The sequence below is a fragment of the Centroberyx affinis genome, unplaced genomic scaffold, assembly GCF_046629955.1.
Source record: "Centroberyx affinis isolate AG114_WGS23_722 - 3 ecotype Tasmania unplaced genomic scaffold, CSIRO-AGI_Caff_v1 ptg002249l_1, whole genome shotgun sequence".
Classification (NCBI taxonomy): domain Eukaryota; kingdom Metazoa; phylum Chordata; class Actinopteri; order Beryciformes; family Berycidae; genus Centroberyx; species Centroberyx affinis.
In genome coordinates, this window is record NW_027280540.1 from 1 (window position 1) to 17,945 (window position 17,945).

General features: G+C 36.5%; 1 protein-coding gene and 1 long non-coding RNA gene across 3 annotated transcripts; both read left to right on the top strand.

Annotated features, from left to right (window-relative positions):
• Window positions 1-1,731: 1,731 nt before the first annotated feature.
• LOC139655400 (C-type mannose receptor 2-like) lies at window positions 1,732-4,897 on the top strand. 2 transcript variants are annotated; one of them, XM_071532796.1, is made up of 6 exons: window positions 1,732-1,807; window positions 2,867-3,232; window positions 3,353-3,703; window positions 3,861-3,952; window positions 4,077-4,174; window positions 4,263-4,897. In XM_071532796.1, the coding sequence occupies exons 1-6, from the start codon at window positions 1,771-1,773 to the stop codon at window positions 4,270-4,272; spliced, it is 954 nt and encodes a 317-aa protein (XP_071388897.1). In that variant the 5' UTR covers window positions 1,732-1,770; the 3' UTR covers window positions 4,273-4,897. The 2 variants fall into 2 exon arrangements, with proteins under 2 accessions (XP_071388897.1, XP_071388898.1); XM_071532797.1 differs by having other exon boundaries at window positions 3,356-3,703.
• Window positions 4,898-7,075: 2,178 nt separating this feature from the next.
• On the top strand, window positions 7,076-10,030 carry LOC139655395 (uncharacterized). Its single transcript, XR_011696062.1, has 3 exons — window positions 7,076-7,165; window positions 8,550-8,625; window positions 9,895-10,030. It is a non-coding gene; the product is annotated as an uncharacterized lncRNA (long non-coding RNA).
• Window positions 10,031-17,945: the final 7,915 nt, after the last annotated feature.

Consider the following 17,945-nt stretch of genomic DNA (forward strand, 5'->3'; position numbering starts at 1 on the left):
TTTGTTAGAAAGATTTAACTTAAACTTTGACTTAAATGTAGAAACGCTCATCTAGCAGATTAAAAATACAATTTAATCTTATGGGGCTTGTCAAAATTATAGACAAAAATATCTTTAGGGTTCTTCATTCTGCACATCTCTCCGATGGGAGTAATGTTAATATATTTGAAAGAGTGTTGCAGTTGTAAATTTGAATGAGTGCATTGGTATTACACAAATCAGTGTCAAATCACAGTATCAGGCTAAATCAAAATGCAAATAACTGGAGCTGATCTTTTCTAAATCAAACAAAAAAAATGCAAATACAAAATGGTTAGATGACAATAGGGCTGGGCGATATGGTTGAAATCAATATCATGATAATCATAAGGCTTTTTCTCGATATCAATATATATCACGATATGGCTCACATATGCAAAATCACGTTAAATAATCAAATGAATGTTCATCTCATTGAACCGAATGGTGATGTTAGGTGTGATGTCAAACAAAACTGAAATTTTCAAATAATATTCCTATCATACCTCATTTTATCTTATATAGTTTTTTAAGTAAAATTTGCTTGTCATCATCATGTGTGGCACGATACTATCTTCATATCATCACGAAATGATTCCACTAAAAGACGATAAACGATAATATTGTTTTTTTAATTTTTTTTTATTATTGCCCAGCCCTAGGTGACAATTCCCCGTTCTATACAACATTTTTGAAAAAATGTAATATTATGTCCCTGGGTATTAACAGGCTAAAAAACCTACGTCTGAAAATTAGCTTTCAAATGAGAGACTTTCAGAGGAATGCTGACTTTGCGCTTAAATAGCATTCATCCACCCAGAAACTTGAATCATCCCATATGGTAAATATTACAGCATATAGCCCACTTCTATACATTCCTTTGAAAAGATTTCTATTATTTCTTTATCTATTTCTTCATCTATTATTTCGATAAAACTTTACAATAAGGGTACATTAATTAAGGGTTAGTTAATGCTTAATAAGCATTAACTAACCCTTAATTAACAGTTAACTAATGTGTCTGGTAATCATTTACTAATGGTGTTCATGTTAACTAAGGTATTAATTTATACATTATTTAATAGTTTATAAAGATGACTATTAAATAATGTATAAATTAATACCTTAGTTAACATGAACACCATTAGTAAATGATTACCCGACACATTACTTAACTGTTAATTAAGGGTCAGTTAATGCTTATTAAGCATTAACTGACCCTTAATTAATGTACCAATATTGTAAAGCGTTACCATTATTTCTCATTTCCTTGCTCAAATGGTGTTTACGCCCTCAACACAGCAACCTGCTAACTCCTCCCCTAAAACACAGAGACATGAACGTGTCCTTAGCTGACACTCTGTCAGATGCTATTTACAAAGCTTCTCCTAGAAAAATATAGAGGCAATCTCTCCAAGCAAACACGGCTGCTGCCATCATGGAGGTTCACCGGGGAACTGGCTGTGTGCAAATAAATAAATAACTGGACTAGTTATCTGACAAAGATTGTTGTGGTGTGTGTTGTTCAAATCAGGAAAAGTGAATAAAATCATAAGATAGATTTGTTTCTAAATGTGTGGAGGAGGATATGAGGCTGATGAAATGTTATTCGTTAACAATATTTTTATAATTTCAAAGTCTGTGACATTGACATAGTGTCTTTTAATGTGCCAATTGGAATAATGTCTGTTAATTCTGTTTTTTTTCCTCCATGTTGCATCTTTCTCTCCTGTACAGTTAATCCAAGTAGGTATGGATCCAATTGTGTTTGTGATCCTCCTCCTTGCAGGTAAGATGATCATGTGACTAACAGATGGATGAGAAATCACATCAACTAAACTAACAAGAAGCCTGGAGCCAGACTGAACTGCCTGTTTTGACAGTGAAAAGTAGGCTAGGTCAGCACTGTGTATGAGGCAAAGGGATTAGACGAGTCAAAACAAGCAGCAGTGAACATGTCGTCCGCCACAATGATGACGTCCCCATCTGGGCCAATGAGTTGCAAATCACTCTGTTTTGAGCTGTAATTTTAGTTCTTCCTTGAGCCAATCAGGGTTCTTTTTTAACGATTGGACGAACGCTTTCACTCGTTGGGCCGTCCTTGGTATCTGATTTCAAACTGGAAAAACATGGCGGCTTGTTTGGAAACTATATTATGAAAATAGTTCACCGAAATGTGTTTCTGAGGCGAGAAATAAGCCGTGCAGCTGCTGAATCTGTCTTCATTTTAGATTGAAAATGAAAAGTAAGAGTTTGTACACAAGTTTCGGGAGTTTCGGGAGGGGGCGAGTCGCGCTGGACGCCCCTGATTTGCATAAATTAGACTAGAACTCAACTTTATGTAAATGTGAAACGGCCAATGCTGCGTTCGAAATGGTTCACTCATTCCCTCACTCACTATTCCCCATGTAGTGTTTATCATATAGTGAACTATATGGGCAACGACCAAACGAAATTTCGGACACTACAGTAAATATAATTGCGTCAAAAAAATGCGCTGGATATTCGTGTGACGCACGTAAAACCAAGCATCATGACAGCAGGTTGAAATGGACTCAGGTCGTATTGATTCTGACAAGTTTTCAACATTAAATTACAAATAAATTGTTGAAATTCTAATCATGTGCAAGTGTGGTTTTGTCAACTTTGGTGCTGTCTGCTAATGGCAGCAAGCTGTTTTGGTTTGGAAAACAAGCTTGATCTACATTGTAATTTGGTCTGAATAAGAATTCATTCATTCAATTTCGTTTTCATATACGTCAGAAATGATTGCCATGTCTTATAAAATTTTTCCTGTAGAGCCACCCCAAAAACGAATCCTTTAACAACAAATCCTTTCCCTCTTCAGGTCTCTTCATGCCCTCCTCCCCCGTTCCGTACGTGTATCATTTTGTCAGCGAGAGGAAGAACTGGACGGCGGCGGCAGATCACTGCAGGCGAGAGCACATTAAACTGGCCAAGGTGGACAGCGTGGAGAACGTCACCGCAATGAAGAGCGCCCCTACTGACGGCTACGCAGACGAGGCCTGGATAGGACTGTATGACAAGAGGGACGGCTGGCTTTGGTCGCTTAGAAGCAAACCGAGCATTTACAGCTGGAACACCGATCAGCCGGACAACTGTGACGCCAAGGAGTTTTGTGTGACCATGGACTCCAGTGGAAAGTGGAGTGATGAAGACTGTACTGAGAAGAAACCTTTTATTTGTTTTAATTGTAGGTGTACATACTGACACTTGGTACATTGAAAAGGTTTACCTAATAAAAACATCTATATAACTATGTCTTCCACCTCTTCCTTTTCTTCTCCTTCTTCTTCTTCTTCTTCTTCTTCAGCAGACAAGAGTAACCCTAAACGCTATGTCTACAATGCTACTCTAATGAGCTGGAGAGACGCCAAAAAGTACTGCAGCGAGTACGAAACGAATCTGGCTAGCTCTAGACACTGGAAAGAGAATACTCAAGTCAAGAAGCACCTGCCGCAAGGTGGAGAAGCATGGATTGGCCTTGCCAGACCACTGGTCTGGTATTGGTCGGATACCAAGGAGGCATACAAATTAAAAAACTGGCAAACTGGACAACCTGACAACAAGTCTGGAAAAGAAAACTGTGCAGCCGTAGCGGTGAAACAGGGAGTCTGGAGCGATGAGGACTGCAGCCTGGAGTATCCCTTCTTCTGTTATGGCAGTAAGAATCAGTGACAAATCTCAACTGTAATCAGATCATAGTTAGACAAACATTTCTACTCATACTTGTTTGTGCATCTGCCTGCCACACAAGCATGGGGAGAGATGTTTTGTTTTGTGCGTGTTTGTCTGAATCAGCTGTTCATGACTCTGTGCAGTTCGCAAAACGTGGACAACAGTGGTGAGGATGAAGGTGCAGTCTGATGCCAACATGGAAGATCCGACCAGCAGTGCCCAACTCCTGCAGCAGGTGTGTATATTGGTGTGTACATTATGTGTGTGTGTGTGTGTGTGTGTGAGAGAGAGAGAGAGAGAGAGAGAGAGAGAGAGAGGAAGTAAAAAATCCTTTGAGCATCATCTCTCTCATCCTCCAGTTACACGCAGCTCTTGCTAACCAGGGGGCGACTAACTTCAGACTGAGCTGGAAAACCCAGCCAGTAAAAGAGAGAGAGAGCAGCAAGAAGAATGATGGGTACAGATAACACATACACACACACACTCACACACACACACACACACTGACCCACCCCTAAATAATATTTTTGTGTCTTTCTATCTAGGTGCTTGTGAAACGCCTGTGAAAACACCTCCCATGTGTTGCAGCACACCACACACCTCGTTAGTACAGAGAAGGTTTAGTAGCTCAGTATTTAGTAAGAACTTATAGAGAATTCATTCATATGTATTTTAATAGAAGAATGGATACATTATAACTCTCTGTAATACATCAATATTAGGGATGGGACGATATATCGAAATTCAATATATCGCAATACAGAAATGTGAAAATATGTGATATTAGCTCCATTTTATTCTGCTGTAGTAAAATGAGACTTGCCCATCACAATTTCACAAGCTCTCCATTCAAATTATATTATTGTCACTTTGTAACAACATTTGTAAAATTGTTGTTTACCTTCTAGCAAGCCAATGCCATCGCTACAAAGATTTGTGGCTCAGAAAGAAACATAATTCTTTGATATGAATGAACTTCCATTAGCAGAGAGCAGGGCATTTGACACATTAAGTGTGATTAACAGGTGATGTGGAGTGATACAGTGACTTAGAATCTATTTATTATGCGTTAATATGTAATAAATAATAACTAAAGGATTGTATATTAAAGGAATGAGTGAATGTTAGGAAATGAGGAATACTTATTATTTTACATTTAACCCTGCACTTCCACAATATTTCATGTTATTTTCATTCTTTTTTCTTTGCACATCTTCATAATGCTGTAATTCATATTTTTTCATACTTTTCATTCATATATTTATGCTTAATATGTTCTGGGAATGTTGGAATTGACGCTTGCAATATGTTTAATATCCCACAATTTTCTATATTCTATCTGTATCTTATGTTATTTTAATAGAATCCTTGTTTGCAGAATAAAAATAAAATCAGAATTAGTTAAAACCTTGTATTCTTATTCATAACATACACTGGTAACACTTTATAATAACCATCATTAATAATGGTAACTATGGTAAATTGATAGTTAATTAAACATTAGTTAATAGTTATTTTACTGTTAACAAACAATGAAATGATCATTAATAATGTTTACTAATTATTAGTAATGCTATAATTTATGTTATTTTATCATTAGTTTGTGTAATATAAAATCATTTGTTTATAAATGATATATTGTATCATAGCTGATAAGAGACGGTAAAAAGGGTAAAAAGCTATGATACAATATATCATTTATAAACAAATGATTTTATATTACACAAACGAATGATAAAATAACATAAATTATAACATTACTAATAATTAGTAAACATTATTAATGATTGTTGATTGTTTGTTAACAGTAAAATAACTATTAACTAAAGTTTAATTAACTATCAATTTACCATTTATTAATGATGGTTATTATAAAGTGTTACCCATACACTTAGCTAGGCCTACTACAAAGAGGCATGCATGTGCACGCACACACACACCCACACGCATCATTTACATTCAAAGAGGGGACTATCAGTATTACCATAGACCATCTTTGATATTACACTGGACCTCTCTATCAAAACAAAGGCAAATGCAGGAGGAGTGGAGACTCTACGCATCCATTCAGGCTTCATTTTACTGGTTTGAATAAGAAATTACCTTTTCTAAAAAAAAAAAAAAAAACACTTGATAGTTCCTCTCCCTTCTCTCATCCTGCTGAGTTTCTATAAGCCACTGCAAATATAGTTCTGATTCTCGGTTTGACAATCTGTTCGTTCATTCAAGACATTTGCTCACATTAAGTTGACACAGTTGAATGATGTAGTTTGAAACTTTCATCAAGAAGCAGAAATCCACAACTCGTCCCTTTTATTCATATAAACACTGATTGAGTTATGCAGGTCCTTTGGGAAAACACTGCAGAAAGACCTGTGGATGAGATTGTGTATTAAAAGAAATTGGAGTGCAGTCTCATTTATTTATACAAAAAAAAGTGGATGAGTGGATAGCACCGCTGCCCTGCATACATAATGTTGATGCTTTGTACTGCAGCTCTGTTTGATCCAGTGGTGGAAAGCGTCCTAGAATGTCCAACTCAAGTACAATGTTATGATATTTTACTTAAGTAGAAGTAAAAGTACTGGTGTAAAAATCTACTTAAGTAAAAGTAAAAAGTAGCTCATTTAAAATGTACTAAAATGTTACCGAGTTGCTTTTTAGGGAATAGAACATTGTCAGCTCTGATCTTTCCCATGTGATTCTAAAAGAACGAGAGGACAGAGTTCAAACTAGATTCTTTTAATTGGAAAATTTGGAAATGACAAAATAAAGTGCACAAAAAACAGTAAAGCCAGATCACGATGTTCAAGTTTCTATTGCTTATGGAGAGCCACAAAATGTGTACGCTGTAATGGATGTGATTTAAAATGTAGTGAAGTGCAATACTTCAGTAAAAATGTACTTAAGGAAAAGTAAAATTGCTGACTATAAGACTATAAGTACACAAACAAGCCACTCAATTACAGTAAAGTGAGTAAATGTAATTAGTTACTTCCATCCTTGGTTAGATGGATGGTAGTTGAAGGTATTTATCACTGCTGAAGTGCTCCAAGGCATTACACTGCATCTTACTGCTCTAACATATTTTGACAAATGATTGTTGTTATGCACAGAGTATAAGTTAATGTGTATGTATCTACATGGGATATCTGCAAAATAGCACAGAAGTAGTCTTCACAGTGTCATTATTATAAAATATAAATGCAGGATCAACTAGGACTATTGAATTTATCAGCCCAATCTGTAATTAACGATTTTCCTAGACAGTTTGCAAATATCTATGTTTTGCATAATAGCTGATGACAGAGAAAGGTCTTTAGCAGACAGATAAGAACAGGAGGACACAATGATATCAGACAGAAGCAGCATCAAGCTAAATCTGCTGTCCTCAGAAGAAGAAGAAACACTACTGTGCTCGATATTCGCTTGGATCTTTTCAACACTGGTGAGTAAAATATGAAAACTCAGAACTTACTCCATGTGTTGCTTCCTACTCAGTGCAACTCTCTCATTATATATTGTTCAATTTCACTGATGCAACCTGCCAGTGGTGGGAAGAGCACTAGAATGTCCAACACAAGTAGAAGTACTGTTACTTTGCTGATATTTTACTTAAGTAGAAGAAAAAGTACTGAGTTACTTTTTAGAAAAGAGAACGTTGTCAGCTGTGATCTTTTCCATGTGATTCTAAAAGGAACGAGAATACAGAGTTCATTCAAACTAGATTCTTTTAATTAAGAAATTTGGAGATTACAAAATAAAGTGCACAAAGTAAAGTCAGATTTCTCTTCTCTTCTTTGCTGACTGACTCTTCACTGTGAATGACTCCTCAATTTATGTTTGTCCAGTTTCTGATGCTGATGGAGAGACACAATCTTTGTCCTCTGTAATGGATGGGATTTAAAATGTAGTGAAGTAGAATACTTCAGCAAAAACATACTTAAAGTACAATTACTGATTTAAAAAAAAAGTACACAAAAAAGCAACTCAATTACAGTAACTTGAGTAAATGTAATTAGTTACTTCCACCCTAGCAACCTATTACACACCACACTGTCTCTCTGTCCCCTCGCACTAAATTCACTGAGGTCCCGTTGTCCTTGTCCCATTTGTGCTATTTGTCCTGTTCTCATGTTGCTATGTGAGATGTCATTATGTCCCTGCACCCGCGTCACCAAGACAAATTCCTGTACATTTGTTGGTCATGGGTGAATTAAGTGATTCTTTTTGCTAATGCGATTATTGTGAGGAATTCTGTCTGATGGAAAAAGTGCATGGTCAGAGTTACAGCACATGATGAGCTGACTCAAATTTAGAGTAATGAGTATGAGTAGGAAGCAAGGTGTGTCAAATAAGCTGGAATGGAAACATACTCTATGCTCAGAACATTGGGAAAATCTCACTATTTTATCCCATGCAATTGCTGAAAAATACGATGTAAATGTGACTATAAATGAGTGTTTAAATGATTGTCATCCCTTTCAATGGAAAGTGAATAAAAGTGTTTGTTTGTTTTTTGTTCATATATCCTGGGTCTCATGAGGCTGATGTGTCATAAGTGGAGCCTTTGTTTTAAATGCAAGTGCAACTTTTACACCCAACAAACCTAAGAAGATGACTGTAATTACATTTGGGACATCTTTTATGAGAATAAAATTCATCCACATTGGAGAAGATTTTCTCAATTTGTCAAGTTAGATCTTCTCAATATTCTGGGTGTAGGGTTTTCTTTAGGGTATTTTGGTTTATTTTCACTAAGGATAACAGTGTTACTAGAAGGCCATCTATCTGTGTGTCAATTTATGTATCTCTGGTTATGTTTTGTGTAGGTGTGTTTTTGTGAAATACTCCAGTGAAGTGCAGTGAAGATGGCTCATTATCTTCCACTGGCTCTTCTGTTCGCAGGTGAGATTTAATTATGAGACTTCAAGTGATAATTGTAATCTACCACACTACCAAAATAGTAAAAATAATAAGAGAAATAATAATAATAATGACAACGTAGCTTAGCACACTAATTACTGAACATAGATGAAAATGCTATCACTCTTTTTGACATGTAAAGCTGATCAAATAACTTATTTTACAATATTTGCCAATATAAATATTTTTGTCAATATACATATTCCTTTATGCTGGTTAATCCTTTTCACCTGTTTGTTTTTCCCCTTTCCCTTTATTCCATTCTAATCTTGTCTAGTTGTGCTATTACATGTAAACCCTAAATGAAAGTTAAAACCATAACTTAATTCATATTTTTACTATTGTATTGTGTTTTAGAGTAAGTATCATAAACCATGCGTGCTCGAAAAAGATAACTTTGATTTGCATTAACAGTCTACTGCTGTACTTTAAAGGTACCAAGTTATAGGGATTCAAATTTTCTTCTATTTATATACATACTGCATACAATCAAAGATCTTTAATGCAGACATTGTTAACATCTGATTTTGTTTGAGTCGTTAATTTAAAGTTATTGCATTTTCTAAAGTCCTTCCTTTTTAACAGGCAGTTTTAGGCTAATGCTGGTCTGGCCCCAGCCGCCTGTGTTTACATTCGTTACATGCTCGTTTGTTTTCGTTTCTTTCCTTTTTACTTTTCTTTTTTTTTTTTGGAGGAAAAAAAACCCAAAGCTCTATTTCCACATTCAAAAACTTTAAACTGTGCCCCCGTGAAATGCAGGTGAAACTGAATCTGTCGAAGGAGAGGAATATGAAAATGTAGAGATATTAAGAAACCTTTGTCACCCTTTGTCAACAGCAAACATGCAGTAAAACAGCAAAACAGACATTATTTACAGTATTTACATTATTTAAAGTATATGAAAATGTTGAGAAGTCATTTATTATTATATTATTATATTATGGAGTCAGAAGTGCAAATCTTCCCTTTAGTATATAGTAGTTGTTTATCGATTGTTTTGTTCCTTTTGTTTTACAGTATATTGTAACTTTGTCTACTACTACTACTAATACTACTACTACTACCACTACAACAACTACTACTACTACTACTACCACTACTATTACTACTACTACTACTATCACTTCTACAACTACCACTACTACTACTACTACCACTACTAGTACTACTACCACTACTACTTACAACAGCAATCTACTTTTGATTAGTTGAGAAGAATGACAAATAAAAAGTGCCGCCCTCCCTCCTCAGGCTTCCTCATCACACCTTCTCTTTTCGACCGCGACTATAACTTTGTTAACCTGAGGAAGACCAGGGCCGAAGCACAGAGCCACTGCAGAGAGCAGCACACTGAGCTGGCCACCTTGAAGACTGCAGACACAATACCCAAAGTGAAGAAGAGTGTATCTGGTTACTCGGGGAGGGCCTGGATAGGACTGTTCAGCAATATTTCCCATTGGTGGTGGTTGGGTGATCGACGTGAAGGAGCCCAGTTTCGCAACTGGGAGGCTGGCCAGCCAGACAATAACAACGGGAAGCAGTTCTGTGTGGTGATGAGGCCTAATGGAAAATGGGACGATGCCGGCTGCCGTGCAGATACATTCTTTGTTTGTTTCAAAAGTGAGTATGTGAACAATACTAAACACAACTGTGTGCTCAATGATTGTGTTTTATAAGCATAGCTCATACATTAATATGTAAAACCACCTCTCAATGTGTTCCAGCACTAGCAAGCGGCAATAAGACGTACCATTTAATTAAAAAAAAGAAGAGATGGTCAGCAGCCAGTACCCACTGTAAAGAGAGTCACACAGATTTGGCTTTTATTACGAATTCACGTGAGAACCAAATTGTACAAGAGCTCTCATCAGAAAATAGATGGATTGGCCTGAGCCGACATGACTGGGAGTGGCCTGACTACAAGAAAACTGCCTTTAGAAACTGGAGAAATAACCAACCTGACCTCAGCCGAAGAAAAGCATGTGTGGCAATGGAATTCCCCTCTGGAAAATGGAATACACAGGACTGTGACGACGAACTGCCCTTCATCTGCAATGAGGGTAAGGAGATTCAACGTTGTTCTCTGACTGTAAAAGCCCAAACGCACCGGACGCAACTTTTGACGCACTACATTTGATGCCTCCAGCGCTTTTCTGGCTTTTTCACCATTACATTACATTACATAACATTACATTGCATTACATTACATTACATTACGCTTTTGTCCAAAGCGACTTACAATAAGTGCATTTTGTCAACAGTAGTCTTCATCAGCTGATCACCATCATCAGCATCACCATCATCATGATCATTATTTTTCTTGACATCTAGATTTTGCGATCTGTTGATGTTGCATCGATGTGTGTGTGTGTCTTTCTGCATAAGGACCAAAAAATACCATTTTGAAACTGAAGCTCCAATGCGATGGTGATATGACAGATCCAACCATCCACGGCCTACTGCTTCAGCAGGTATGACAGTGGTGTGTGTGTGTGTGTGTGTGTGTGTGTGTGTGTGTGTGTGAGTGTGTGTGTGTGTGTGTGCGTGTGAGTTGTCATTTATGCTGCATTCCAGAGGTGTCGGAAAGTTGTAAATACTCTGAGATTTCTCAACACCGATGTTTCCAAAGATGCCGTTACTTTTTACACTAACTAGTTACTTTACCTCGTTACTTGCCCTAAATAGTAAGTAGTTCTTTTTAAGTTAGTCTTGATTAAAAGGAACTCTCACTTTCAAGTTACCCGCGCCTTCTAATGATGTCCTCACTCCTCACTTATTGTAAAGAAATCATAACTTGAGTCAACAGTCTACTGTTATCTAAAGAAAACATCAACCTCTGAAAGGGAAGGTAGCTTTCATTTATTTGGGTGCCACTGATGTATGATCAAATAGTAAAATCAGCCTTAACTGATCCTGTCTGGCCTCAAAATAAACAGCAGATGATGCTCACAAGTGCTTTCACTTCAAATCTTCAGTGTGAAAGTGAAAGGTAAGCTTACAGTTAACAATAACATTCTTATTCCTTTCTTCGATTAGTTCAAAATAATGTGAATATTTCCAAGTTCTGAAGTTTATTGTTGTGTCCGTTCAGAAAGTCAGTCTCCCTACAAGCCTCCACCGAGCGCCAACCACAGCTACTGCAGTCTGCTGTTAATAACATTATGTAGCGCAATACTTTGATTTTGTTTTCTTTTTAATTTGCGGTAACTCAAAATGGAACCATTTGAAAGGAAAATAAAAGTAACAAAATGCGAGTTTTAAAAACTGAAAGAAAACGTGTTAAGTTACTCATTACCACAAAAAATCAAGTCAAATAATCTGACTACCCTAACCTGCTAGAGTAGCAAACTGTCCATTTTCAGCATTGAATGAGCTTAAATCTTTCAAAACACCTGTGTGGTAAATGATTAAACGTAAATTTGAAATGTGAAGTTGCACAGTTGCTAAGGTTCTATGCTAGCTAGCTAGCTAACGTGATCTGAGGGTAAAAAGCACAGAAGTGTGTCAATGCAGCAACAAACACGGCTTGTTGGGAGGCTGCAATATAATTTACAATATCAGTTGAAAGTTAAAATTACCGTTTTTGTTTCCTCCTCCAAGTCATTCAGAAGAAGTCGTGTCTCCTTCACATAATCCTTTCATGGCGGGAAAATGCATTTGTCTGACTTTTCGTGCATTGAGCCTGTATTTGCATTTTCAGACATCATGCTCATTTCACAAAATTTCTGAAAACCAGGCTGCACAAGGGAATTTCCAACTTCCCACTTTAAAGCAATATTCCACTTAGTTTTAACATGGGGGTTATTTGGCACTTTATCATCATGAAAACCAGAATATAATCTACTCACCAAGATCGGATGCAACTGGATGAGTTTGTAGTGATCAGATTTTTACTTCCCATTCATTTGATTGAGGCCATGAAAATAGCCTGAAAACTGACATTTAACACGTTTGTGAACAGACCCACAGTCAATTTTCAATTGACTGTGGGTCCAACGTTTTAGAACATAATTTCACCAAATAGCATTTAACCCATCTTACCCTCAGCGGTTAGAGGGACGTGCCGCCATGTTGGCAGAGTGACAACAGATATCATAACGTCTTCCACCCTGACAAAGCAAATAAAACTCCTAATTTCTGTGTGATGCTTGGCTCGGTTTTCTTTCACCCCTTTTTACAGCATCAGCTGGACAACCTGCCAACACAGTTTTGTATTTTGTTGTCACTCTTCCAACATGGCAGCGTGTCTCTTGGTAACCAATGGTAACCACTCTCCAAACATGCTGTGACATGTCTCTATTCATATATTCATATTTTTGTCTGGTTTCTTTGTATGTTTCTTGTATGTTTCTGTGTTTCTTTGGAGTTGAGATGTTTCTTACAACCCCCCCCATTCTTTTCCTCTTTATAGTGTTTTATCATTTTTATACATGCAAATGAATAAACTCCATGTTTCCCAGCTGCACAAAGCTCTTGGAAAGGAAGTGACAGACTTCAAACTACGCTGGAAATCTGCACCAGAGAGACAGGAGGAAGAAGAGGCTGGAAAAAAACCAGGGCTACGATAATCTTTCAGAATTATAGAAAAGGTTTTTTGTCTGCATCGCGTGTGTGTTGAATGGTCACGAAAATTTAACAGAATGAATTCGTAGTTGGAGGTTGAAATAATCAGCAACATTAGGTTTACAAGTCAATCATTTGCTTTCATATTCGAGTTTGTGTTAAAGTCAGTTCATTCACGACAAATTAACTATGGAAACATTACCTATTGAACTCCCATTTTTGAAATATGGTACTTGATCTGGTTCTGGTAGGTCAATGTTAGTTGTGGTAACAGGTATATGCTCTATATCAGTGGTTCTCAACGTGGGGTCCGGAGACCACCAGGGGTCCTTGAGGGGGTTCCAGGGGGTCCCCAGCAAATTGATGAACTGTTAAACTTCACTTCGTTATTTCATTTACAAGAAGTTAACGCAATTAGAGAATGTAGAAGAATGACTGTTTTGATCATAGTTTCACTGTTATCGCTCTACCTACAATACAGAGAGGCATGGGATTCTGGACAAAATAATATCTAGCAATAACAATATTCTCAGATTTGGGTCAGAGAGACAAAATGTCATCAAATGGGGGTCCGTGGCCCTAATGTGGACTGAATTAGGGGTCCTTGATATGAAAAAGGTTGAGAATCACTGCTCTATATCAATATATTTTGTGGTAGGTTTTTGGTTTTCTGCTACCTTTTTCTAACCTGTTTTTCCACAGTCCTTTTAGTGCTGAGGTGTTCACTTCCCAGCAATCACAAATGATGTAAACTGTATTGTTTGATGTGCTTGTTTGTTTGTTTGTTTTTATGCCTCCGACAGCCGTGGCCGGAGGCATTATGTTTTCGGGTTGTCCGTCCGTCCGTCCCATTCTCGTGAACGCGATATCTCAGGAACGCCTTGAAGGAATTTATTCAAATTTGGCACAAACGTCCACTTGGACTCAGGGATGAACTGATTAGATTTTGGTGGTCAAAGGTCAAGGTCACTGTGACCTCACAAAAGACATTTTTGGCCATAACTCAAGAATTCATACGCTATTTATGACAAACTTTCACACAAATGTCTAATAGGATAAAATGATGACGTGATGACATTTTATATCCAAAAGTTCAAAGGTCAATTTCACTGTGACATCATAATGTTTTGCTTACCACTGTAGCTGAGAAAACGATCTTGGGTCATTCTACAAAAACGGTGGAAGTGCTGTCACTTACTTTTGCAGACACCAAAATCCAAAAGTTGACCTAATAATCACGTTAATTATATATGTTCAATAAATAAAGACTGTGCTTGCAATGATAAAACAAAGTTTATTGGCGGAGGCATACAACTGCGAGGTGGTTATTTCGAGTTTCTTGTAAATATGATGATTTTGTTGTGTAGTCAATCTAGTTATTCATTTATATGATAAAATTCTAGCCAATAGAGGACAACGATATGTAACAATACAAGAATATGAGATAGTTTGCCTGTAATTCATTCCTTTCTCTTGTGTGCAGTGCTTGACTTTACCACCTTGGTGTGAGGTTTGTTAAGTAACGTAACTATAATTTTAAAAATTATCAATATATTTTGTGTGAAATTTAGAAATACAGATAAGAATAGTTGTTACTTATTAGTTTAAATCTTTAGAAATCTTTTACAAAGGCCTAAAAAACATTGTTGTTGTCTTGTGAAAAACCTGTAACTGATGATTTACATGTTTTAATTCAGCTGAAGGATTACTTGGTTCTCTGTGGTTTGAGAAAACTGTCCAATTTCCGATGAAACACTTTCAAAACCAACTGAATGAACTCAAAAAATACATGATGATCAAGCTACGATCAAGGCTATTTTTCTTAGTTCCTGAAAAGCTGACATTTTGGAAATACATATATACAGATTATGGTACAAGATACCAATATTTTAGGGTTAGGGTTAGAACACTTGTTTGTAATGCCAACATGGGCTGCTTTACTTATTATCTAATGAGGAACATTACTAAGAATCACAGGCCTCTGACCCCAAAACTTGAACAAGGGTTAAAAAAATACAAAACACTGATAACATTTTACTTTACAGTGGCTTCATTCCTTTTTTTACTAACTATGGAAATGTATTGAAAAAACACAATAATCCTCTGTAAGCGTTTGAAAACCTCTCTAATACATAATGTAACCAACACACCACACCTTTGCCACAGCCATCGTTTGCATATGAAAATATGAGTTTCCGAGTAGCAGCAACGCCGCTAAATGTTCCTCAGAGGGTTTAGCTGCAGATGTGTAAAGATCTCGAGAAGATCTACTTTACTACAACGCTCAACAGCTGGCATTTAAACACGTGAGTATATTTTCATTTAACAATTTTCAGGGAATGAATGAGATGCTTAGAATAGAACTGAGCTTTCACAATAAAAGAGGAATGTAGGGGGGAAAAAATCTAAAGTCTAAATCCAGGATTTCCCCTTGTTGTTATACTGTCGCCCCACTACTGGCTTTGTTTAAGTTTTGATTTATTGAACTGAAGGCATTTTTTCACTCTCAAATTAAATCACTGTGCTATTGATTCAGGGGCTGGTAAGTTTTAAAAGCATTTTAAAGTTCTAAATGTTTATTTTTTTTCATTTGTATTGTTTATATTATAAAACAAAACGGACCTGTATTTGGAGTTATGTTGGAATCTAAGTCTGCATGTATTTTTCTTTCAGAAGCCTACATGTTTACACAAATAATACTTTTTTTTTTCAATACATTTTGAAAATAATACAAATTTGGAGGATGTGATGTTTAATCAAGGTTCATGTATCAGCCAGTAGCCATTATAGGTGAAATATGCAATTAATAAGAATGCCAAATAAAATACATAAACTGTCCAGACCAAGGCTATTATTTTTTTTATCATGTTCTATATTTCAGAAATGAAATTGAAATCCACCATACATAGTTACCTTTAGATTCTCTTACACTGTTAGATATCATCGATTTGGGCTGTTCAGTGCATTCCAGGAGTTATTTTGTGATGAAGTTTTGTAATTAACGTTTTTGTTGTACCCACTTTCCCTCAACGTGCCTCGTCTACTTGTGCTTCAGTTAGTGATTTCCTACATTTCCCAGAATGCCTTTCAACAACCCCCAGAGAATGGGCGTAAACTTGTTGCATTCAATCAGATTTGGGCATATGGACATATACAGTAAATAGCAGTATCGCAGCCACAACTCTTACTCAAAACATAACGTGTCTGCTGCATTGCATTCTGGTCTACTGAGGCTACTGTCGGTGGACAAAGTAGTATCTCTGCCTCTTATATGATTTAAATGTTCTGCTATCAAACTTTAACCGTGCATGGGAATCAGAAAAATACTCAACCAACCAACAAAATGGAGCCCAAAATCCAATTCACTTCACCATCAGCTGATTTGTTTAACAGTGTTTTAGGGTGGATTTTCTTTACTGTTTGCTGTCTTCATATGGTTTATTTATTATTCCTATTTGTTTCTGGTTCACAGTAAAATCAGATATGGATCGCAGAGTGCTTGTGATCCTCCTCTTTGGTAAGAGTCAACAGTGTGACTTGCATATTTTTTTAATGATGCGTTGTGATTTGCTTTTCAAGTTCACCTGCACCAAGTAAATAAACTTACAGGGAGTTTTCACAGTAAAAGCAGTGAAAAAATTTAAAAATCTCATCTCAACTGTGAGGACTGTTTTGGGCAGAAGGCAAAAATGTCACATGTCCCACATCAACAAGGCCTGGATTCATTGGAGCATTTCTTTAATTACTGCTCAGCACAAATCCCTGCAGCCAGCTTTCTTTTGAATCTAGCTTAATTTGTTTTGAAAAGCTTTGATTTTCTTTAACAATGAACCATATCCGCAGATTCATGGAAGAGCGATCAGAAGAAAAATAGCTCCAATTTATTTTTACCTTTATGTGGGTAAAAGAAGAACTGATTGTATATGATGCACAGAAGGATCATTTTCTTCTTTATGTAGTTACCTGAGGGATTATTGTTTTTACTTTAAAAGATGACTTTTTCTTAAAACATTTGAAGCTATGAGGGCTTAAAAAGAATGTGATATAAACTAGATGCAATTACCAAAAAGTGAGCTTAACTCTAAAATCATAGCCTGCACTCCATAGAGGTTGGTTAGAGGTTTTGTGTCAGTAAAATGGTGCTTTGTAGAAGCATTACTATTTCAAGAACCACTTCACTCTTTAATGATTTAGCATGATACTTCCATATAGCCTCATACATACAGTATAGCCTATATAGCCTACATGGCAGCAAAAGTGCTGATGTGATTTTGAGGCATGCTCTTCTTAGAGCATGACTAGGCTGGGTGGCAGAAATTTAGTGATACCAATATTGATTCCAGTACTTAATATTTAATGCCAGTTCCAAACCTTTGATTCTTTGATCCATTTCTTTAGTCAACAAAATGACATTTCATTATGTGTTTATTTTCTGTGTAGTTTACTGCAGTGTTTTTTCTAATGAGTATGCCAACACAATTGATTTCCTCTAACATATGCTGGCTATTAGGCTACCAGAGTGAAAACTCTGAGGTCCCGTAGTCAGAATCCAGTTTTGCAAAGCGTTTTGACACCTTTCGATACATACTTGTTTAAATTTGAAAACAATTTCAAAAATTGGTATGGTGCCAAAGTATTGTTTTCAGGTACCCAGCCCTAAGAAAATCACAACCACAAAGCCTCACTGTGATCTTGGCTCTTTCCTATAAGGGAAATTTGAAAGTTGCAAATCAGATTGT